At 38.9% G+C, this 23,394-nt stretch overlaps 4 protein-coding genes across 4 annotated transcripts; 3 read left to right on the top strand and 1 right to left on the bottom strand.

Moving 5' to 3' along the window:
- Positions 1 to 2,173: 2,173 nt before the first annotated feature.
- Positions 2,174 to 5,595, top strand: LOC141826262 (uncharacterized). The gene is made up of 10 exons (XM_074713504.1): positions 2,174 to 2,227; positions 2,733 to 2,986; positions 3,056 to 3,260; positions 3,385 to 3,475; positions 3,642 to 3,787; positions 3,893 to 4,136; positions 4,220 to 4,324; positions 4,421 to 4,603; positions 4,680 to 4,881; positions 4,964 to 5,595. Exons 2-10 carry the CDS (start codon positions 2,767 to 2,769, stop codon positions 5,449 to 5,451), a joined length of 1,884 nt encoding a protein of 627 aa, XP_074569605.1. The 5' UTR covers positions 2,174 to 2,227; positions 2,733 to 2,766; the 3' UTR covers positions 5,452 to 5,595.
- A 200-nt stretch (positions 5,596 to 5,795) lies between these two features.
- On the top strand, positions 5,796 to 6,929 carry LOC141828331 (uncharacterized). The gene has a single exon (XM_074715748.1). The coding sequence runs from the start codon at positions 5,934 to 5,936 to the stop codon at positions 6,414 to 6,416; it is 483 nt and encodes a 160-aa protein (XP_074571849.1). The 5' UTR covers positions 5,796 to 5,933; the 3' UTR covers positions 6,417 to 6,929.
- Positions 6,930 to 11,588: 4,659 nt separating this feature from the next.
- LOC141826122 (protein JINGUBANG-like) lies at positions 11,589 to 13,416 on the top strand. Its single transcript, XM_074713372.1, has one exon. The coding sequence runs from the start codon at positions 11,619 to 11,621 to the stop codon at positions 13,053 to 13,055; it is 1,437 nt and encodes a 478-aa protein (XP_074569473.1). The 5' UTR covers positions 11,589 to 11,618; the 3' UTR covers positions 13,056 to 13,416.
- Positions 13,417 to 13,422: 6 nt separating this feature from the next.
- LOC141826121 (putative CoA ligase CCL6) lies at positions 13,423 to 23,165 on the bottom strand. Its single transcript, XM_074713371.1, has 20 exons — positions 23,145 to 23,165; positions 22,802 to 23,011; positions 22,210 to 22,273; positions 21,884 to 21,973; positions 21,712 to 21,768; positions 21,389 to 21,437; positions 20,990 to 21,066; positions 18,329 to 18,368; positions 18,156 to 18,250; positions 17,682 to 17,846; positions 15,832 to 15,942; positions 15,656 to 15,743; positions 15,507 to 15,573; positions 15,349 to 15,424; positions 15,151 to 15,268; positions 14,654 to 14,899; positions 14,395 to 14,534; positions 14,110 to 14,292; positions 13,914 to 14,033; positions 13,423 to 13,810 (listed from the first exon to the last, which is right to left on the bottom strand). The coding sequence occupies exons 2-20, from the start codon at positions 22,945 to 22,947 to the stop codon at positions 13,763 to 13,765; spliced, it is 1,980 nt and encodes a 659-aa protein (XP_074569472.1). The 5' UTR covers positions 22,948 to 23,011; positions 23,145 to 23,165; the 3' UTR covers positions 13,423 to 13,762.
- Between the last annotated feature and the right edge of the window lie 229 nt (positions 23,166 to 23,394).

Raw genomic sequence — 23,394 nt, 5'->3', positions numbered from 1 at the left:
TTCCAACACCTGATGGCGGCGTCAACGGTCTCGCCGGAGAAGCTGTCGAGCAACTAACTTATTAATCCATGGCATGCCATAAAAAGCTCAGTGATCGTCCAAAAACTGGAACAACGAACTGATTGAACAACAAAAGCTCGAGCTTGCAGTTGCACTGGCCGAGGGGACGAAGCTCGACCCTGCAATCTCCGCGAAGAGCCAACGCCGGGTGAAATCTGCTTTTGTCCTCCTTGGACCTTGATGATGAATTGCAAAGGGAAGAAAAGATAAATCTGAACGATATGGATTTCCACAGTGCAATCCAAATCGCGTAGTGATGAGAAGATGACAATCTGGATATCCCCAAATCGTTTGCTATTTGGTTAACGTCAACGATGGAAAAGAAGAAGAAGAAGAAGAAGAAGAAAAACAACATAAAGCTGGAAAGATGAAATGAATTTCTTATCGAACAGTTTCTGATTGCCTAACCTTACAATGTTCAGTCGCAGAAGTAGGAAAATTAATGAACTGCCCGCTGAATATACTATAAAATTTTAGATCTTAATCATTTTCAAAGCATTTCTTCTGGATTTTGTTCAAAAAATGTTCAATGCAACATCGTTTTTGAAAATTTTGTATTATGTCCAGTGTACACTAACAAGTAGTGACTAACGATATATCGATCGCTGAAAGCTTTTTACTGTCCATAAAGGTTGTGGCTAGTCTGTCAAATATACAGACACTCTTCAAGCTGGCGTGGATGACTTGATCAAGTTAGGGCATCTCCAATCGTCAGCTCTAAATGCGTTTTTTCCTGGTCCCCGATATGCTACGTCAATACCGTATCAATGAACGGTCCCACACGATCGATCCCACGATCATATGTGGGACACGGTCGTAACCAACTCAACTATACATCATGGAGATGAGATTTGAGTATCTCCAATATAAAATTGTTTTGTCAAATTAAAAATTTTAATCATCGTGGAGATGAGGTTTGAGGTTTTTAATTTAATAGTAAGTAGTAAATTTCAAAATTATTTTTTTCTTTGAAATTAACCCTGTGAAATTTGTATTTGATAGGGTATATTGAGAACTATAACAAAACTCATTTAGGACTCTAATCATTAGAGATGCCTTAAAAACTTACTACTCTCCACTATAAAAGAAAACCTCTCAATAAATTTTTTTGATGGGTCCTAAATTATCAAATCATATTTATTTATTATTTTTTATTTAAAGAGAAAACATAATTTTGAAATTTCACTGCTGCATCTCTAATGCAAGGTTTTTAAAGAGAATTATGAAATCAAAAAATTGAACAAAAATTTTTGAATCAGTATGGATGTGAGGTATGAGATTTTTAATTTAAAGAGCAATAGTAATTTTGAAGTTTGTAGAGAGATTTTTTTTACTGTGAAAAAAAATACTATGTTTTTATATTTTAGACGTGACATTGATTGCATTTTCAATATAAGATTTTTGAAGAAGTTTGTTAAATAAAAAAGATGAACAAGATTTGAGATTGTTATTTTAAAGGCAATAGTTCAGTAATTAATTAATTAATGATGAGATTTCAGGTTCGTTGAAAAAATTTTTAATTAAGGAATAATAAATTTTTATATTTTTGACGTAATATTGATATGATATATTAAAAATTTTTTTAAAAGAATTATTTAGAACTCTAGTAACTCCTTTAAACAGGAGTTCTCCACAATCTTGCTACGCACACAGAGATCCAGCATTGAAGATCTGGAGATCTGTCTGACGTCTGCAAAAGTTGAAGAAGACACGAAACTGTTCCGTGCTAATTAGCCGCAAGGCACATGGCGACGATGACGGCGCAAGCGCGTTCGGCGTGGGCATCGTGCATAAAGTGCCGCACGCCAGCTACTTCCCTCGTAACGGCTATATTTCCTGACGTCGCTGCGTCGCCTGTCTCCCCACTTTCTTTATCCACCGCACGACGACGGCCGTCGGATCTACAGCCGACTCCAGGTGCCAAACGATCTACAGCCGTCGGATCTACAGCCGACGATTCAAACCTCCCTCGAGGCCCACGTCCCGCCAGCCCACGACCATCACGACTTCCTCCTCCGAATCTCGATGCCTCCGCTTGTTCAAACAGATCGTCCCAGTTTAACGTTATAATCTCGCCCTTCTCGCTCCTATTTATACGCCGTTCGCTTCCGCTGCCGGAGGAGAGAAGACGCTTCCAGCACAAGCCTCCGCATTCCTCTGCTCCGCCGTGAGTTTTTCTACCTTTCTTGGCCTTGCGTTCCATGCCACTCTGCGTTAGGGTTTGTCGAAGTAGATTCTTTTGCAAAACGAAAGACTAGATTTTTTTATGCTTTCTTAAACCTTTGGACAACTTTGTATCAGAAATTGTGCGTTTTGTGATAGTTCATTGAGAATTTCTCCCTTCAACTTAAGGCAACAGTATTGGCTTGCGGACAAATAATGATATCCCTTTTGCAAGGAAAGAATTTGGAATGTGTGCTTTCTCAACCAATCGAGAATTTTGTAAAAAGATGAAATCTTTCTGAATAATTTATCATTCTTGGTTGCTTATTTTATCTATTCTTTTCCTGGTTTGGTTATCTGCCTATCCCGACCATTGCGAAGTAGTGCATATCTTTTTTCCTGGTTATCATTCTTGTCGACCTTTCTTTTGAAGCTTTCATATTGTAATAAATTGATGTCCAGGCTATCGATATAACTAAAATCCACTGGTGGTGTGGTTTTGTTGGCAGGTTCTGAGAAGAAGGTCCATTGATTAGTCTGGTGATGGCAACTCGACGAGCAGCAATGCTTCCAATCTTGTTCCTGTTGTGCTGGTTATCAACTACCCAAGCAGCGTATACGAAATACAGAGACCCCAACCAGCCTGTGGAAGTCCGAGTTAAGGATCTACTAAACCGCATGACCCTTGCAGAAAAGATTGGTCAAATGACACAAATCGAGCGAAATACCGCAACAGAACAAGTCTTGAAGGACTACTTTATAGGTGAGTATTAACATTTTTTTGGCTTAACTGAATAAAAACGACCCTAAATGAATTGCACACATCTTATAGGTAGCATTCTTAGTGGTGGGGGTAGTGTTCCTGCTCCTCAAGCGTCTGCTAGGGACTGGGTGAACATGATAAATCAATTTCAGGGCGCTTGCCTATCAACACGCTTGGGAATTCCCATGATTTATGGGATTGATGCTGTTCATGGCCACAACAACGTTTATAATGCAACTATATTTCCTCACAATGTTGGTCTCGGAGCTACAAGGCAAGTATACACTTGAAATGATTTGTGCAATATATTTCTGCAAAAGGTGCCAAAATGGCAAAACAAACAAGCAATTCGAATCTTTGTTTCTCTGAGCTTGACATCAACTTACCCTTTGTTACAGGGATCCTGATCTTGTAAAAAGAATTGGAGCGGCAACTGCTCTTGAAGTCAGAGCAACAGGCATTCCCTACGTCTTTGCACCTTGCATTGCGGTAAGCAAGCCAGTAGCATATGACTATTTACTTTCATCTCTGGAGGCCATAAGAGTTTTTTGTGAATAATTCAACAGCAAAACTGGCCTTTACGGCTGTTATCATAGTTGGATTACAAGTGCAACAATCTGCTGTTCTTATTTTTTCTTGGGCATTCCTAATTCAGGTCTGTAGAGATCCAAGATGGGGAAGGTGCTATGAGAGCTATAGCGAGGACCACCGTGTTGTGCAAACAATGACAGAAATCATCCCTGGTTTACAGGGTGACCTCCCAGCAAACTACACCAAAGACTATCCTTACGTTTCTGGAAAGTAAGGATTCAAAGTTTAACCAATGTATTTTCGACTGTGTAGAATTTTACGGACTCATATAACTCCAAGTCTTCTAATACGAGCTTTGTGTACTACTTGTATCAGGAGCAATGTAGCAGCTTGTGCCAAGCACTTCGTTGGTGATGGTGGGACGCAAAAAGGCATTAATGAGAATAATACTATCATTGATCTTGCTGGACTTCTCGGAATCCATATGCCTGCTTATTATGATGCAATCGCGAAGGGCGTGTCCACGGTCATGGTTTCTTATTCAAGTTGGAACGGAGTTAAAATGCACGCCAACAGGCACCTCGTAACAAACTTCCTCAAGAGAAAATTAGGTTTTCAGGTATATATAATAAGAACAGCAACAATTGCTAAAAGGAGTTTTGTTTTTCTTCTGTTTACTTACAATGCTGAAATTATCATCAGGGATTCGTAATCTCAGACTGGCAAGGCATTGATCGAATCACCAGTCCTCCAAATGCAAATTACACCTATTCTGTTCAAATGTCGATCATGGCCGGTATCGACATGGTAAGAAGATGATTTTTGACTCTTCTAATCTTTGATACTGAACTTGTAACCTCTTTGAATACCTGTAATACATTTTTATTGATTCCAACTTCCCAGGTCATGGTACCTAACGATTATACTGGGTTCACAAGCACCCTAACAACTCTAGTTAATGACAAGATCATCCCCATTAGCCGGATTAATGATGCTGTGAAGAGGATCTTGAGGGTAAAATTTGTCATGGGTCTTTTTGAAAACCCTCTGCCTGATTTAAGCTTTGTCGATCAGGTCGGCAACAAGGTAAGATTTCTTATCTGCTTCTAATTATGGAGGTAGAAAGGTATATATATTCTCCTAATAACACTGAATGATACAGGAGCACAGGGAGCTGGCGAGGGAGGCTGTTAGGAAATCACTCGTGCTCTTGAAGAATGGAAAATCTGTAAGGGAACAATTACTCCCCCTGCCAAAGAAAGCTGACAAAATCCTTGTTGCTGGAAGTCATGCTGATAACCTGGGTTACCAGTGTGGTGGCTGGACGATCGAGTGGCAAGGAGGCAGCGGAAGAATCACTGGTGGTAAGTCTAAACGCCCATGCGCTCCTGTATCATTGCAGATTGGAACAGAAATAGGGAAATCGAGTCATTCCATTCTTTGCAGGCACCACAATCCTGGAAGCCATTAGATCCACAGTGGACCCAGCAACCAACATCGTCTTCTCCAAGGACCCCGACGTTGGATTCGTGCAGAGCAACAACTTCTCCTACGCCATTGTAGTCGTCGGGGAGCCGCCCTACGCTGAGACCGCCGGCGACAGCCTCAACCTCACCATTGCGGAGCCGGGGCCGAGCACAATCCAGAACGTGTGCAGCGTGGCGAAGTGCGTGGTGGTCATCGTCTCCGGCAGGCCTGTCGTCATCCAACCCTACGTTCCGGTGATGGACGCACTCGTGGCTGCCTGGCTGCCGGGATCAGAAGGCCAAGGCGTCGCCGACGTTCTCTTCGGCGACTTTGGCTTCACCGGAAAACTTCCTCGGACTTGGTTCAGGACCGTGGACCAACTGCCCTTGAACGTAGGCGACAAGAACTACGATCCTCTGTTCCCGTTTGGTTTTGGCTTGACCACAAAACCAAGACCGGCGTCGTAGAGAGCTTCGGTCGGATTCACTAGAGATTAACAGAATTGTTATCGGCCTTGCTTCTTGCTTGATCATTACTTTAAATGCATATTTTGTCCTCTTCCTTGTTTCTCTCGATGTGAATGCATGCACCCAATTCCGGCGACGTCACGCAGCTCGCCTCCTGAAGTAAAATTATTTAAATTGGTTTGAAGAGTCAAATACATCCGACTCTGCCGAAGAACGTTCCAGGTCGATGAGCAATTGTCTCGACTACGTAATCCGCGCTGTGTCTCGCAGGCGTCTCCGTCACTACTTGAATTCATTGCAGTTATTAAATGACGCATTTCGCCCTCTGCTACTTCGTCTTCCCTTGATCGTTCCTTTCCTCGCGCCTTCGTCGAGAGATCGCTGTCGGATTGGAATCAAGCTCCATAAAGTTTTGATCTTTTACTGATCCTTCTTGGCGATCGCACGTCTTCCATCGCGAATTGACTTGCTAGAAAGGCGCGATGGTGCGGAAGCGGGTTCGCCGGAGAGGGAGGGCCCCTTCCCCTTTTGCATCGCCAGCGAAACGAGGCTTACCTTCCGACGATCGCCGCCGGCGCCCTGGTGTCGCCAAGGATCCAGCGACGCGGCGCGCCGCACTCGAGGAAGCCGCAGGCGCTATGACGGCGGGGTGCATCGCGCTCTTCTGCTGCTGCCCCTGCGGCCTGCTGAACCTCTTCGTCGTCGCGCTGAAGCTTCCGGCGGAGCTACTGCGGCGGAGGAAGCAGCGCAGGGCCAAACTCAGGGGTTGGAAGCCCAAAGACGTCGCCTTTCGCGAAGACGACGACTTTCTAAGACTGCATGATAGAGGCCTTTCCAGCGAGGGGACGACTTGGCCGGTGATCTCCCAGAGCCAGGATATGGCAGAGCTGGAGAAGGAAATGCTGAGCAAGTTTCGTAGCGCCGGATTCTGGCGGAGCCTGTCGCGGAGCCAAACGGACTGCTGAGACACTAGAGCACTACGCCCTTCCTCTCTCGCACAGAAGATCATCAAACCATGCTCGGATAAGATCCGTTCATGGGAGACTACAAACTAAAAAGCCGCCGGAGATGTGCCTGATGAGTTGATTCTGCGATACCAATTGTGCCCTGAGTATATCTTTTTCCCCTACTGTAAACTCGCCAACGGATGGATCCCCATGGTAGAACGATAGATCGGTAGCAGAGCAGAGGCAGAGAGTAAGATCTTGATGGATGAAAGAGGAGAGATTTAAAGGAGACAAGCAGCACCCAAGCAAAGAGGTGGTGCTGCAAACCTCTGCATCAACGTCGTCGCCGGCGGCGTCGAGGACAGGGAGAAGGGCGATGGTCAACGAACAGTCGGCAATTATTATTATTATTTATTAATAATAAGATTTAATGCGTTGCCACGTGGTATTTGGTATAGTCAAATTGCTGACTAGATGCCGTGTCATCCCAGTTATTTAACTACACTGTTTAATAAATTTATTACGATTTGTTAATTTAAAAAATTTTGCTGCTACCGCCGGACATACAGGTTTCGCTTGATGCCGACTAAGGATGCAAACGAAAAATCAAGTTTTTTTTTGAACTAATTTGAATAATATTTAATTTGTATTAGAAATTATCGAATTCGATCTGAACTCAAACATATTCAATAATTTTTTCAGTCGAATTTGAATCTATAATATTGTGTTCGATTATTTAAAGCAATAATTCAAAGCGAACTCAAATAATTTAAATCATTTTAAATTAAAATTTACTTTTGTTTGAATTAAAGTTCGAATAATTTGAATCGAACTTGAATCATATTTCTAATCAAATTCGGATCAAAATTATTGATATTTTTGAATATATATATAATTCAAATATAATATTTTTATATTATTCAATTTAATTCAACTACTTTACACTCCTAATACCGATCATGAGTATTTTTTAAAATGCTTATAGTAATATATCGATCGTCTATCTTCACTATTCTTTAATATTGAAACGGATATTCTATTTGCATGGAGGCCCACAGCTCTCCTTGCTCCGTCCCGTATCCCTGTTTGAATCTGTTGGGCATGTGTTCATATGCATATTCTTTTAAAATCAAACATTCTATTACAATAATAAAACATTTTTTAAAATAATTTTAATAATTCAAATAAGATTTAGTTATCGTCGTCGTGCCTTGATTTTCAAGATATATTCCATTTGAGCATGGCTGCGCTGAGCGTGGGCTGCCTTGGGCCCGTGGTAGGCCCATGTGACATCACTCTCCCAGTTCGTTCCCAGCCCATCTCCTTCTTACTGTTGACTTGTTCTTCTTCCCTGTACTGAGCAGTAATTCAATGAGCCGTTCTCGATGCGTATCCGACTGATGACGACAATTCCTCAACTCTTGTCGAAAATCTAACGACATGCTGACGTATCAGTGTTTGTTCTAACGACAAATTAATCGGAAATATCTATCTAAAATTCTTGCCTGATACATATATATCAGTGTTCACCAAACCTACAAAAAATTATTGATATTGCTGTGTGCTTGTTTAATTACTTGTGCAGAAAGCTGGAAGAAAGCCTCGAAAGGCCTTGTGTGGAAAACTTTTGCATGAGCTCCATTTTTCTTCCAGCATTATCATAAAGTTTGGAAGGTAGTGTTGAACTCGACATGCTTTTTCATGAAAAAAGAGGTCAACAACGAAGGCCTTCGGGTGGTCCCTAAGATTTGGTTGGTTGACATTTAGCAATCGATTGGATGAATGATAATGAGCTCCAGTTAGCAAAATAATAATAATAATAAAACTTGAAATCTTATTCATACTTGTACTACTTGCAATTACTGATATGTGGACGTCTCATCCACAAACAGTGTGTCTTTTCAGTGTATCATACCCATCCACAGATGTCCCCTCCCTGCCTTCGGAATGGATAAGCTCCAACTTCCTATCAATTATTGATGTCGAAGTATTTTCCTGCCCTTCATCGTATTTGACAGTACTGTCCTACAGAAGTATATATGGTTTTTATTTCGATACGTCGAGGTTGTTGGCGGCGGAGCTGGCGGCGGTGCGGGAGAAGGACTGCGATGGCGGAGGTGGATGCGGTTTCCCTGCAGCCCGCAGAACCGGAGGAGCTATCTCGGAGCACGCCGCCGTCTCCATTCTCCTCCGCCGCTTCAGGCCATGAGACTTGAGAGGACATCATTTTTTTTAAAAAAAAAATCGACTTAATTAATTCTGAAGATTTAGTCCCATGGTTTTTTTATCGTTTAGAATAAATCAAAAGCACGAATAACATCATTTAACAGTAACATTCTAGAATTATCTTTGTGCCGAAGGAAATCAATCTAAATATGTTGTATTTAAGAATCGATTCAATATCTGATTAATTATAAAAATATTTCATTTTTATATCATAGGACGAGAGGAGATCATTTTTTTAATTTATTTTTAATTAGTATTAGATATTTAATTTTGAGAATTGATTAAATCGGTTTAGTTCTACAAAAATTTTCTATCATTCACTAAGTTAAATCAAGAAAATATTCATAAAAATCCATCTCTGTTCGAGGGTAGGTAGGAGTGCTAAAAATTGGATTCAAACTGACCCAATCAAACAAAAATCAAATTATGATTGAGAGTTTTCTGATTCGAATCGGGTAGGTTGAGAGTTTTGGATTGGATTAAATGGATCGAGTTCGGATCATATTGAGTGGACTCAATTTAAAGTTTAAGAGATTTTTTTAAAGTTAAATAAAATTTTATATTAAAAATTAAGATATTTTATATAATATTAATATTATAATAATAAAATATTAAAATAAAAATAAATAATTATCAGAAAAAATAATAAAAAAAATTCTGTGTTATTTGGGTTTTCGAGTTATACAGATTCAAATATTAAATTTCAAATTAAATACAAATTCGAATCAACTTATTTTTTAATAATATTTTATTTCAATTCGTTCCGAATTTATCACATCTCTGTTCGAGGGCGAGCGAGGAGATCTATTCTCGTATGTATACGAATTGAAAGCTGTCCAACTCTGTACATGTCCTTGTACTGGGCCTCCTTTGCCGTTGATCTTTTTGGCACGAGAACGATTAATTCATGTACTAATCAAACATCTATTTATGTAATTATTAATATTTATATACAATTTATATTATAATTACATATATTCAGAGACGCACATTAATATGATTAAATTCATTGAGATAATTAGTTATATATATTTCTAATATTCTTATTTAAATTAGATTGGTTTTGTAATTTTGATCTTATCATTATTGTTGAGAAAATAATAGCTATTTGAGTTTGAGGAATTAAAATTTGACCTTGTTTTTTAATTCAGAATATTGGATCTAACTAACTCATTCTGATTTTAAAATATAAAATAAAATCAGATTTGAGCTTCTCGGTTTTAGCTTTGTTTTGTTAGCAGCTTTGATTATACATGGGAACAACTCATTTTAATTTTTAAATAAATAAATATATATATATATATATATATATATATATATATATATATATATATATATATATATATATATATATATATATTTTAAATTTTTTATGCCATTTGCGATGAAGCCTTTTGCATGATAAGATGCGGAGTCAAAAAGCTAAAATAAAGTTTCCCTTTTATTATACTTTTTTTTAATGGATAAAATTAAAAGGGGCTCTTTTTAATTAAAGTGTACAATTTTTATCATTTCTTATGAAAGCAATATCCTATTCCACCTGATCAATTTATTTTTTATTTTAAAAATATTCTAATTTTCGACATAATATTGATTAATGATGATAAAAATAAATTATCTAGTAATTATTATTATTTATAATTGATATTGATAAAAAAAATATTGTTATAATTATATAACAGTTATAGTTTAATAATTATTAGAAAATAATAATGATGAATATTAATCAGAAAATAAATTATAGCATTTATGATTTATAACGGTTGTAATATAATATTGAAAATAAAAATATTTTAAAAATAAAAATATAGCGAGGCCAGACATATTATCATTTTGATAATAAATAAAAATTAATAACTTTTTTTTTTTACGCTCTTCTAATTTTTTATCAAACAAAAAATAACTAGTTGCATTTTTGCTGGACTCCACACGCAGAGAGGAAGAGGAAGAAACCGGAAACTGCTCTCTTATCCCTTCTCCCTCTATAATTCATCTCCCCACCAAGCATGCACGCGCCCACTGCCTCTTGCTTCTTCTTGATTCTCCCCTCTGTTTTGTCTTCTTTTTTCTGTGTGCCCTACAAAACTGGACGCGAAGGATGCGCCCCTAATTCTGGGGCACCGACCCCACTGATTGCCCCAAACCAATTGCACGACCACTGGCAGCCAAGTTGCCAATCCCTCATCATAGTTATATATAGCCCAGGCCTCTCAGCCATGGCCAGCTAATGGAGGAAGAAGGAACGGCGTCACACGCAATTAATTAATTTATTTCCAGAATTCTGTAACAGCAGCAGTGCAGTGACGAGGGGATCGAGGTTGCTAGCTTCGTCGCCGGCGAGGGAGAAGGACGACAAGTCGACGTCGTCGCAGAGACGAAGCACGTGCGGCGGGGGCTTCTCTGAGGCCGCCGTCTTCCTGCTCGTGGATCGATTTGCGCAGATTTAGTGATTAGTTCAACTACGCAATTAGCTTTTTGTTTATTTAATTTATCTGTATTGTTTTCAGACTGAAACATAATATTAATATCGAATTTATTATAGAAATTAAATATACGTATTAATTATAAAAAATAATGTAACTGATGGAAGACAAATATAAAAAAAATAATAATAAATCCTAGTCTCGTGGATTCAATCATTAGGGATGGCCGATTCGATCCCACGAAAGTTTTCCATCGACCATCAGGATAAATCAGAAATACATACGACGACCAATTCAGATGCCCCAGACAAATATAAGAAGCATGTGAGTTGGTACAAGGTGGGAAATCAAGAAAACGCCATTTGTCTTAAACATGCTGATTAATTAGGAGTTGGGGGATGTCTCCTTTCATCGACAGTGGTTTCCGAGTTGGATCCGAACCATCGGTTCCCACGCGGTTTAAATGGGTCCGGAAAAATATTGGACCCGGCCGAAGCTCGAACCGGTTCAGTTGACAAAGTGAGCCACTGGTTACATAAACGAAGCCGACGGAGGAGGAGATATCGCTGAGATGCGGCCGCGCGCATTCGCCGGGAGCCAGAGCGTCACGCTTCGCCACCACCTCTCGTCCGACAACCTCCTCCTCGATTTACCTCGAATCGGTCATCTGCAATCGTCAGAACAGCGATCGATGAGGGAGGACGGAGGCAGCAGCCGCAGCAGAAACGGCAACATGCAGTATTCCGATCCCCTGATGCGGCCGTCGGCTGACGACGAGGAATTCCTGCGCCACAGCAGCTCGTCCACCACGGCCAGCTCCTCTGGAGACTACCCCATGGCCATGAGCGGCGAGAGCTCTCCTTTCGTCATGTCCCCCTGGCACCAGTCGGCGTTGGACAATCCCCTCGACGTCGCCGGAGCCACCCCCCGCAATGGCCTCATCACCTCCCTCGTCCGCGAGGAGGGACACATCTACTCCCTCGCCGCAGTGGGCGACGTCCTCTACACCGGCTCCGACAGCAAGAACATCCGCGTGTGGAAGAACCAGAAGGACTTCGCCGGGTTCAAGTCCAGCAGTGGCCTCGTCAAGTCCATCGTCGTCGCCGCTGACCGCATCTTTACTGGACACCAGGACGGCAAGATCCGGGTTTGGCGGGTGTCCCCTAAGAATCCGACCGTTCACAAAAGGATCGGGAATCTACCACGCCTCAAGGACGTCCTCCGGAGCTCGCTTAAGCCTTCTAATTACATCGAAGTCCGGCGCCACCGCAGCGCCCTCTGGATCCGCCACTCCGACGCCATCTCCTGCCTCAGCCTCGACGAGAAGCAGGGCCTGCTCTACTCCGGCTCCTGGGACAAGACCTTCAAGGTCTGGCGCATCGCCGACTCCCGATGCCTCGAGTCCGTCATCGCTCACGACGACGCCGTCAACTCCGTGGTCGCTGCCTTCGGCGGGCTCGTCTTCACCGGCTCCGCCGACGGCACCGTCAAGGTATGGCGACGGGAGCTTCTGGCGAAGACCACCAAGCACTCGCCAGTGCGGACGCTACTGAAGCAGGAGTGCGCCGTGACTGCCCTCGCCGTCAGCCCCGCGGCGCCCCTGGTCTACTGCGGCTCCTCCGACGGGCTCGTCAACTTCTGGGAGGGGGAGGCGCAGCTGGCGCACGGCGGAGTGCTCAGCGGCCACAAGATGGCGGTGCTCTGCCTCGTGGCAGCCGGGAACCTCCTCCTTAGCGGCTCCGCCGACAAGAACATCTACGTGTGGCGGCGGGACGGCGGGGTGCACTGCTGCCTCTCGGTGCTCAGCGGCCACACCGGTCCAGTAAAGTGCCTGGCGATCGTGGCCGACGACGAGGAAGAGGAGGTCGGAGGCGGAGGCGGAGGCGCGGCCGGGAGCTGGATCGCGTACAGTGGCAGTCTGGATAAGTCAGTGAAGGTGTGGCGGGTGTCGGAGCAACCCCCGGATGCGCTGCTGAGGGCGCCGATGAACGTGCCGGCGGACCCGTAGCCTGCACAGCGGGGGCGCCAATAGGAGGCCGCAACGCAACCGTAACCGGGGCGCGTCCCGCCACCAACAGTAACATTTGTCGGCTTAATTAAAATCATCAATTCCATCGAGACTTTTTAGCAAAGCATAAGCTAATTGGCATCACAGCGATGGATGGATGGTGGAGCGATGAGGGAGACGAGGCTACGACAAGTCGTCGAACAGCTTGTTTTGGATTCCTTTCGGAATTTTGTATAGGCATGCTGGAAGCATTTACAAAACTTAGGCACATTATGAATATTTGACATGGTTAGGCTCAATGTTCAGCAACAGTTCGCAGTTTCTAATCAATCTAATCAGACACTGTTTGTTTGGTGGTTTATTTTCTTAGTGCTATAACACACGCTAGTATATGAACATTTTCAATCATAACTTATTTTGTGTTCCCTTCTCATGTCAATCAATATGTATGACACCTACAAAGAAATACACGCTGTCAACTAGGGCAGATTTAATCATCCAAGGATGTCTTGTAGTAGCTTAAAAAGGCGATACATGCCAAAGATCACTGAGATGATGCTTCTCTTTCCTGTTCTTTCGTACTTACATCTAAAGATTAAAATAGCCAATATTGTTTTGCACACTGATTATTAAATATACAAGCATTTTAGGTTCAGAGTTGCATGCGCATCTTCTCACTGGATGTTATTATGTGTTTGATAGCTTCCTCATCCTTTCCTCTCTTTAGCTTCTTGGTAAAGTTCATCAATGCGTTCCTAAAATGGTTATTTGGATTCAGTTGGGTGCAACGACGAGGCAGAAAATATACAGGAAAAGGATAAGTTTGGAAAAAAGATGAATGAGTTGGACTCTTATTACCTTGAAATGTTTGAGCAGCTGGGGTCGTTTTAGCTTGAACGTTGGAGTGATCAGATCTCTCTCCATGTCAAATGGTCTGGGCTCAAGGTGAATTGCCTTCAACATCTCAAATCCCTTAAGCTGAGTTAAGAAATTTGAATGCTAATCAGATTAGACTCAATTGGAAATAAAATATTTCAATAGATTACTGGCATACTTGATATTTTTGACCAGTTTTATTGAGCTCCTCCATGATGTGTTTCCTTGATTTTGGATGCTTGCACAACTGATCAAATTCACCACTCACATCATTGGCTGTCGCCCATTCCTCCAATGAGCTCTTTTCAGGAACAACAACACCCACAAGAAAGGATTCAAAGCTGTTTCCATAGACCCAAATCTATAACATGAAGATTGTTATCTCGTATTAGTGAAGGTACTTGAGATTGTCTCTAATATCTAAATTTAGTAATAGACAGTAGTAGTAGTAACATTGGAGTACCGATGTGACGAGAGGACATTGCATATATGTATTTTCAAGAACTTCCACAGCGACATATTCTCCTTGAGACAGTTTAAAAATGTTCTTTTTTCTATCTATGATCTTCATTGCACCGTTGGGCTGCCATTCTCCAATATCACCTACAAAATTTAAATTTATAATTAGGCAAAAGCAATAAGAGTTTGTTTGAAGCATTACATCTCGCCAATGCAAATGCACTAATTGGACACTTCTCAATGACTATTAGCTAAAGCCATACCTGTATGAAACCAGCCATCAATAAGAACTTCATCCATGAGGTCTGGCCGCTTGTAGTAGCCACAGAACAATGTGTTACCCCTCAAGCAAATTTCACCTCGGGGTGTGCTTGAGTTAGCATCATACCCCATCTCTGGCACTGATTCCAGCTTTGCCTCTATTGTTTTAATAGGAACCCCAACTGTTCCCATCATGGATAATACATTTGCTATGCAAGTAAAGCATCCTGAACAACTTTCTGTAAGACCTGCATATGAACCGTGATTTTATATTAGCACCATTTTGTTGCCATTTAAATTGCTAAACATGAAGCTTGCTGTTCAAGAGTACCATACTTATCAATTCCTCGTACTCATTTATAATGACATTATCTATGTGATATTTTGTCAGAAACTTAATCTTATTATGCTAAGTGTGAAAAAATGCAAATACAAAGAACTTCAATTTTTAACTTTTGTCATTTACATAGTTCAAATGACTTGATTGCCTATTTCTTACCATATCCTTGTATAAAAACACTGCAAGTTGCAACTCTAAGAAACTCTTCCACATGCCTTGGTATTGGTGCAGCTCCAGAAATCATAATGCGGACACGACCTCCAATAGCTTGTCTTATCTACAATCAGTGGAACTCAGACAATTGAAGAATGATCAAATATAAGTTTTATCAGATTGAATTATTTTGTTGAAACTAACGTTATTAAAAATTAGCCTGTCAAAGAACGGTGATGCTTCGTCTTGTTTCAATCCCTTCTTCATGTTTCTCAATTTACTGATGAAAGCACAATTATATCATACAAAACAATTTAATAAGAATCTCAATGCTTAAACAACTGCACTATCCACCAACTTACTGATCATAAGCATACTGGAACAACTTCTTCGATAAGAATCCTCCAGATGAAATCCTCTGATTGATACCTTACATTCAAAATATCTCAATATCAATAAAGTTCGCATGATGGAGAAAATAGAGGTATCTGATTAAGAAGCAACATCATACCCATATATATGCGGTCATAAACTCGAGGAACACCACAAAATATTGTAGGTTTTAGCACCTGGATGTCTTCCATTAAGTACCTAACATCCTTGAAGTTTCATATGACAAATATTTACATTTTTGTAAAAACAATGAAGCTGGTCATTATCATGAACAGAGGATGTGGCGGGTCCTACCCCTTGCCAAAATCCAATGGAGGCACCCTTATAGATGCAGTAATTTTCAAAGACCTGATCAAAGACATGGGCTAGTGGAAGGTATGAGAAGTATGAATCTTCTGCAGTCACCTATGAAAGAAAATACACACTTTAACAACATATATATGATGATCCAGATAAATATATATAAAATTTTCTCACAAAATTCAAGCAAAAGTGGATTATGAAAAAGATATATACATGAATCGATCCCGTATTTGATTCATCAGAAGGATAGAAACTCAAATGAGTTAAAAAAAAATACTCAACCTTACTCCACCAAAAGTAGACAAATATATAAGAACTGAAAATATAAAACATGAAAATCACGAAGACATTTCATGTTCTTGTCGCAGTCATATTTGATAGATGGCAACTGTGTTCATCTACAAATTCAATAGTGCATGTCATCTCAAATTCAGCGAAATGAAGCAATATATTTTCCAATTCAATTGTTGATATGCGTGTACAAAGAACTTCCTGACCAATCATAATACTCATGGAACTAAGTCATTTTGATGAATTATGAAGCAAGATCCATTCCATATGTAAGAGGCTTAAGTTAAGATTTTGCAGTGGTAGATTATTATCTTACTGCTTCCACAGAGTGAAGGTTATTGAGATATTTAATCTTGTGACAGAACCATTACAGCTTTAATTATGATAATTTTGGAATAGCATTAACTGCACATTCCAGAAATGAATTCCTCGGAAATCAATCCTTTGGATATTTTTGGGTGTTGTTTGTTATAGCATGTACCAATTAGAAGTTATGTGGGAAAGAAAATATTAGAAAATACTGTTTATCTTTTGTTATTATAATGTTATTATAAGCCTATTACATGGTGTATGTACAAGACTCAACATATAATCCTAAACATAAAAAAGTACTTTAAGTGGAACAGAATCCTTAACACCTAGAATTAACAACACTCCCCCTTCAGCAAGAGCATATATATTATCTACGTCCATCTTGTTCTCGCAATATGTATATATATATTAGTGGATATTGATTCCTTTGACCTCATATCAACATGCTGATAGAGAGGCTGAAGCATTTTTAAGTTCTAAATAATACCAATAGAAAATAGTGAAGAGGAGGTGGTGGACTGCTTAGCAGCAGACATAGGAAATTGCTCAATTTAAGACGTGGTAGAAGCTGCTCATCTTAAGATGCAATAGAAGTTGCTCAAAGGAAGACAAAAGGGGGGAAACCACAAGAAGTTGATGTTAGGAGATTCAAAAAAGGGAATTAAATGCTGAATACTTCCTCAAATAGGTAACTGGACGACGAAGTCCTTTGTGAGCAAAGAGAGTAGACCTACCAGATTTGGCAAGAACATCAACAAGGTCGTTATTTATAGTGACAAATGCAGATCAAGGGCAAATGTAGACTTGGTCAAGGGATGACAAAGAAAAGTAGGTACTGACAACATGAGGAGCTCGAGAACTTTGATGTGCAAGTAACAACCCTGTTTACTCATAGTAGTAAGTATGCTTGTAAATATCAATTTGGCCCATGAAAAAACATTATTGCGACACATTTAATCACTAAAAAAAGCCCTTAGAAAGTGTTTTAATGGTAAAAAAGAAAAAAAAAATTGAGTTTGGACCTTCCAGTTTGGGGAAGAAAAATCAGGGCTACAAATAAAAATAATTAATGCCTACATAAACCATAATGCTGAATGAGATCCTTAGTATGGCCCTTGGAGAACATCCTTTTACCAAAGTTGGATATTAAACTTGGAAGCAATATTAGCAAGCATGCAAATTCTATCATGAATCAGAGCAGACAAAGCAAAACATATAATAATAAAACCAAGTCTCACCACTTTATCTGTCTCCTGAAGCAGATGTTCGTTGTTGATGACCTCAGCAAGTATCGCCCTGTTTGTCAATATGACACCTTTTGGTTCTCCAGTTGTTCCACTTGTGTACATTATTGTGCAAATATCATCCTTACTCTTTCGTGGCACTTCACATGTTACATTTACCTAAAAGGTCAAAACTTGAGATAATACTTTAGCATTTCTTAACTACAATTCTACTTGGTGGTTATCAATTGATGAAAATAGAACTGATTAGTAAAATAGAATGGACATATCATTCTGTAATTTAGGATTATACACCTCTTCATCACTTGAAGAGGCATATCAAGACCATTTTTATAATTTTCACATGGATAACATAATCTGGAACTATTGATATGTTGTAGAACAATATCATCATCTGTGCTTTGAGATTGTGCAGTAACTAACTCAAAAAAATTTGAGAAAGCCCAGAGTATAAGTTCTTAATTATACCGAGGAAACAAATTCCTCCCAGGAAAAGCAAGATACTCCAGCTGCTTCAGCTTCTCTTTTCTGTTCATCGGATACCCTTCTGAAGCTGACAATCGCTGCATGCAGTATTTAGTGTCACCTAAGTGATTCCAAACTGATTGCATGGACAGATTGAGTTAAAATATTCAGCATACTCTTTAGATGGGCAGCACACTTTGAAAGACACTTCAAAATCTGAGAATAGAAGAACCATAGTAAGCAAACAATATCAAAAGTGTCATATACCATTATTTCAACATTCTAAAGACTACATGTCATATAAAATAAAATATTAATTCCAAAGTTTGAATAGGAACCTTTCATTGATTGCTTATAATTATGAAGATTCTTTCCTACCAAAGTGCTGATAGATAGAGAGAGTGGATGAAATTCTTAGCATTCTTTTCTGAGTAGAAGATATTAAACTCTTTTCAAATAGATAAAAAGCAAGGAGATTTACTATCCTAATTGCCTTCTGGCAACCATGTCCAAGGTGATTGCAATCGTGTTACTAACATTAACTTAGACTTGTTGAACAAGTTTACCAACCACTTTCCAATTTGGCCATCACAAATCTGGCTCAGTGATAATTTGTCACTGAAGGTCAAGCTACCTGTCCAATCTAGACCTTTTGCTATTAATACAACATATGGGAGCAGACTAAACGGTTCTGGCCCAATCCAAACATGTTATCTAACTCAACTCAACAAAGGATATATGTCTATCAAATACTAGCATTGGCATTGAAACACAGGACCTCTTTGCTACCATAAGTTTGACTAGTGGAACACTTATTGATTGAGAAAAAAAGATTGCACCTGGTACAGAGAACTTCTGCATGATATAAAAATGGTTGCAAATGAAGATTAGCCATGAATGCACATGATACAAAGAATGGCTAGTTTAGATATCAAAAGCAATTGCACTTTTAGTATCCTTGTTCTTCTTCTCCAACCAAGCTAAGACATGCAACCCCTTGATGATTACAGCATATTTCTTAACAAACGAAGCTATCAATGCTATTTAATGTAAATGTCAATATATCCAAAATTAATACTTCCAAGAATTTACCATCTCCCATTGTTCACCTTGTATATTGTCGTCTTTATTGAATTCATCCAACCTTAAAAGATCCAAGTTTGCCTATGTATCATATATACAAGATGCATTGAGGTGAAATTTAAGTCATCAGCGTTGTTCTCTCAAGGACAATCAACAAATCCTTACATGTTGGTTTCACAAGTGTATTAAGATTATTGGGATCATAGACGTAATGATCAGGAGAAGAGGACAGTAGAAACATAGTCAAAGAGGAATAAGAAGTATATATTATGTTGGATGAAGAGGATATGAAAAAATAATTTAAAACCATTGAAACCTAAAAACCGGTCTATCCTCCATGTTTAGATGCTTAAGAATTCATATTGACTTTATTATCCATCAAAGAATAAAGCATAGAGTAAAGAAAACAAAACTAAATTTTCCAATGTGTACAATATTAGCAGATGGAGACGCCAAACATAAGAAGTCAGGGAATATATCTAGAGTTTCCACATGCATCTCCTTTAAAATCATGATAAATCACATTGTCTTGCTTTTATTTAAACAGGTGTCACATTCAGTTAGCTGAAATGGTAATACGAAACCTATTTGTCGAGCAATACGAGTTGAACTGGTAAAACTAGTCAAATGGAAAATTTACGACTAGATTGGTTCATTGCCAGAACAGCTTTAAGTGCATTGACCATTGACTGCAATGCTTTAGCTCAAACTAGTTAAATCAACCCTGTTTGCTTCATATCTTCTAGAAATTATATAACTATTATTCCCGTTCTATTTCTTGATGGATGCTTTGCACAGATATTCTTTATGCCCTGATCTTCCAGCCCATTTCTTTTGCCACCATATTTAAACTTTCTATCTTGAAAAAAGGCTTCATTAACAGAAAATTTAGAAGATATAAATTATACCATTTGTTTTTTTTTTTTGAAAAAAAAAATCTAGGTTCCCAAATTGGCACAGTTTTAGGCAAATTTTCCCGAAGTCTGATTGATCTGTCATTTTTTTTCATGTTATTTTGTTCAGTTCAACATCCTAAGAGCCTTTTCAACATGTTCCTTCTACAGTTCTTTTCTCTTACTATTTCTCAATTTTATTTGGGAATTAATTAAATCATATTTTATATGAATCGGGGAAGAGGAAGACCAAACAAAACTTGGTTAGCAACAATAAAATTTATTTAAATATAAATCTAGATGAAGGGGAGCTTTGACGCAATGATAAAGTTATTGTCGTGTGACTTAGAGGTCACAGGTTTGAGTCTCAGAAATAACCTCTTGCAAAGTAGAGTAAGATTGCATACAATAAGCCCTTCTCCGATACCCTGTATTGATGGGAGCTTCATGCACTGGATTGCCCTTTTAAATATAAATTAGGATATAGTAGGAGATCGAACTCAATGACGTAGAAGGATCCATATAACCAACCCCATCTAGTAAGATAAAGACTTAATTGTTGTTGTTGTTGTAAGAATCATTTCACATCATACATAAAAAAAAGCTAAATTTGGTGTGTGTGTGTGTGTGTGTTTTTGCACTGACACTGAACTTCCAGACTTTGTTTCGTTTTTTCCTTGTTTTAAAGAGGTATGCATTTATCAAGTGTTGGATCATGGCTTATATTTATATAACTTGAGGTTTAAAACAATTAGAATTTCGTAGTATGTAAACTATACAATTTTACTTCAAAAGGATGTTGTTAAGTCGATATGTATAAATATCATGAAATTCATAAAAATCATAAAGTAAACAGCTTACAGAGTTTATATTGTTTTCGTGGACGAAAACTATTGATACTTCTGCATGGTTGATGATAAACTCTACTGCATTTGGTCCTGCATTACAATGGAAACATAACTTGCCATCTCATTCTGAGGGAAATGATGATAATTTAAGTTTTGTTATTTTAGCAGAATAATACCCAAATAACTTATTTTAATACCCAGTAATAACTTCATCCCATACAAAGCACAAGCCTTACTAAATGAAGTATCACTTTCTAACTCTTATCAAATATACGGGATAGTTTCTTTATTGCAAGGAACATCTACTAAATAAAATATTTAGCTTAAATAACAGTAAAAGCTAAACTAGAAGAATGATAACATAAATGCTCATAATGTGCGCCATTTTGTGGTAGTAAAATAAAATACTAACCAAGGCTATCATATAATGGCACATAACAGATTCCTTGGCTATTGCAGGCCTGCAAGAAGTTGACATGATCGAGTAAATAAACTTTACTCTAAATGCTGATAAATTCATTTAAAAATCAAAGCTGAAGTTTAGAAAAATGAGTTTGTTTGACTGATTTGATAAGTAACTAGAAACTCACAGAAAAACCAAGCATATTACTTCCATGAACTTGTGCAAGGTATTAAAACCTAATACTGTTATGGAGTTTTTGATGCCAGACAAGACCAATTTCTCAACTAGCATCTGAAAATGGACTCATATGTAGGGGCAGAAAAAGAGTATACCTCCATGGTAATCACCCATTCAGGGCAGTTGGACCCATATATTCCACAGCGATCACCCTAAAAATATGATAAAAGAAAATTCAAATGCATCACTTTTTTTGTTTTTTTAAGTAGGGGCCATATGAAGAGCACGCATGTTATGAATGCAAGAGTCCCCAGTTTAATAGCTCACCAGGTTGACACCACATTGCCGAATGGCAGATCCAATCTTCAAAGCTAGTTCATAGACCTCCTCATATGTTTGCCAGACATAATCCCGTGCCTGCAAATTGAACATTTAGTTTCTCCAGATAAACTCTTAATCCTTCTTAATCATAAAATTTTCCTAAATGACAGGCAATTCAAAGATAGACATAACTATATGCCGATGAGTGATGGCATTGTTTTTACACATGCACATAAGAAAAGACAACCCAGAAAAAGAAGCAAAAGATATGTTTCTTCTTAGCCAACCAAACAACACTACAATTGGAGCTGCATAGGCATCCAATACCTTACCTTCCCATCAACGAGCTCACGATAACCAAGCATTTGATTCTGAGGATACCTTTTGACTGAACCACTGCAAAAGCAACAAAAAAAAAGAAGCAACAATCAAATAATTCCAAAAATATATGTCAAAATTGAGAAAATTGAGTTTGCAGGATGACACTTGTCACAATTTAAACTCATAGAATATCACATAATGAGTCTAAGCATGTATATTTGGACTTTTCATTTTCTTCTCCAGATTGTAGTTCTTGGATTATGTCTTCTAGCATTCTTCTTCAATTGGTAGAGAACATCAATAGAGCCTTGAAACCCCCTCATTTTTCATTCAAAAAACATTTTTTAGGAAAAGATCCATCATTGCTAACATTTTATGAGGAATAAACACTCAAATAGTTCATACATCTAATTTCTCATTAGCAGACATGAAAACACTAGCTATTTTCTAACAGAAATTAAAATTCACTATCTTTTTTTAGAAGTGAAATTTCACTGGCTAAAACCACTTGAAATTTCAGTCAATACTGTTGAAGCATTTTATGCAAAATTTCAAATTTAGAAAAAATAAAAGAAACAAACATAAAAAATGGCATGATTAAACCTGAAAATCTCCCACAGAGACTCAATCCCAAGAGGTGCTTCCAGGAGACCATCTTTTGCATAGATACAGCGATAAACAGGACCACAAGAAGGCTTCTTCCCCATAGCTGGGTTCCCCTCCTCAACCTTGACAGCATAAACCTCCATGCTTCTCGTCTTTGTTTGATTGTTATATTTACTGGTTGCGAAAGGGTTACTCAGTAGCTGCAGACTGAATTCAAGAAAGAGAGCATTGCCAATAAAAAAGATGAGAGTGAAGGAGGTGGCGGGTTGGCTACGTTTAAGTTATCCTTGATTCACTCAACCAACTTTTGGTGCCCTTTATGAACTTGAATGACACTTACCTGTCATAGCCTAAAAGTAGTTGCTCATTTAACACAGCAGGAATGTATTAATCTCTCGGAAAGATGCATTATCTACTCCAATGCCTCCGAGGATTCCTTTGTTACAGTTCAATGCGCCAAAATTCATATATACTTGCACCTCTGTGGCACATCTCAGATCACACGCATTTACTGAAATCATAAATGACAATTCATAACCTACATAAACAGCCTTACCGTTATTATCTATCATTGCACTGAATGAAAAGGC

This window comes from Curcuma longa, chromosome 4 (genome assembly GCF_044706935.1).
Source record: "Curcuma longa cultivar G26 ecotype Majalengka, Jawa Barat chromosome 4, ITB_CL_G26_1.1, whole genome shotgun sequence".
NCBI classification, from domain to species: Eukaryota; Viridiplantae; Streptophyta; class Magnoliopsida; order Zingiberales; family Zingiberaceae; genus Curcuma; species Curcuma longa.
This window is presented reverse-complemented; position numbering and strand designations above follow the sequence as displayed.

Excerpts from the sequence above, each read along its gene's own strand:
- LOC141826262 (XM_074713504.1), top strand. The coding sequence starts at position 2,767 with ATGGCAACTCGACGAGCAGCAATGCTTCCAATCTTGTTCCTGTTGTGC. Across the intron at positions 3,788-3,892 it reads TATCCTTACGTTTCTGGAAA|GAGCAATGTAGCAGCTTGTG; the intron begins GTAAGGATTCAA and ends TACTTGTATCAG. Across the intron at positions 4,604-4,679 it reads TCGATCAGGTCGGCAACAAG|GAGCACAGGGAGCTGGCGAG; the intron begins GTAAGATTTCTT and ends TGAATGATACAG.
- LOC141828331 (XM_074715748.1), top strand. The coding sequence starts at position 5,934 with ATGGTGCGGAAGCGGGTTCGCCGGAGAGGGAGGGCCCCTTCCCCTTTT.
- LOC141826122 (XM_074713372.1), top strand. The coding sequence starts at position 11,619 with ATGCGGCCGCGCGCATTCGCCGGGAGCCAGAGCGTCACGCTTCGCCAC.
- LOC141826121 (XM_074713371.1), bottom strand. The coding sequence starts at position 22,947 with ATGGAGGTTTATGCTGTCAAGGTTGAGGAGGGGAACCCAGCTATGGGG. Across the intron at positions 18,369-20,989 it reads ACGAAAACAATATAAACTCT|ATTTTGAAGTGTCTTTCAAA; the intron begins GTAAGCTGTTTA and ends TTCTATTCTCAG. Across the intron at positions 15,943-17,681 it reads TTCAGGAGACAGATAAAGTG|GTGACTGCAGAAGATTCATA; the intron begins GTGAGACTTGGT and ends TTTCTTTCATAG.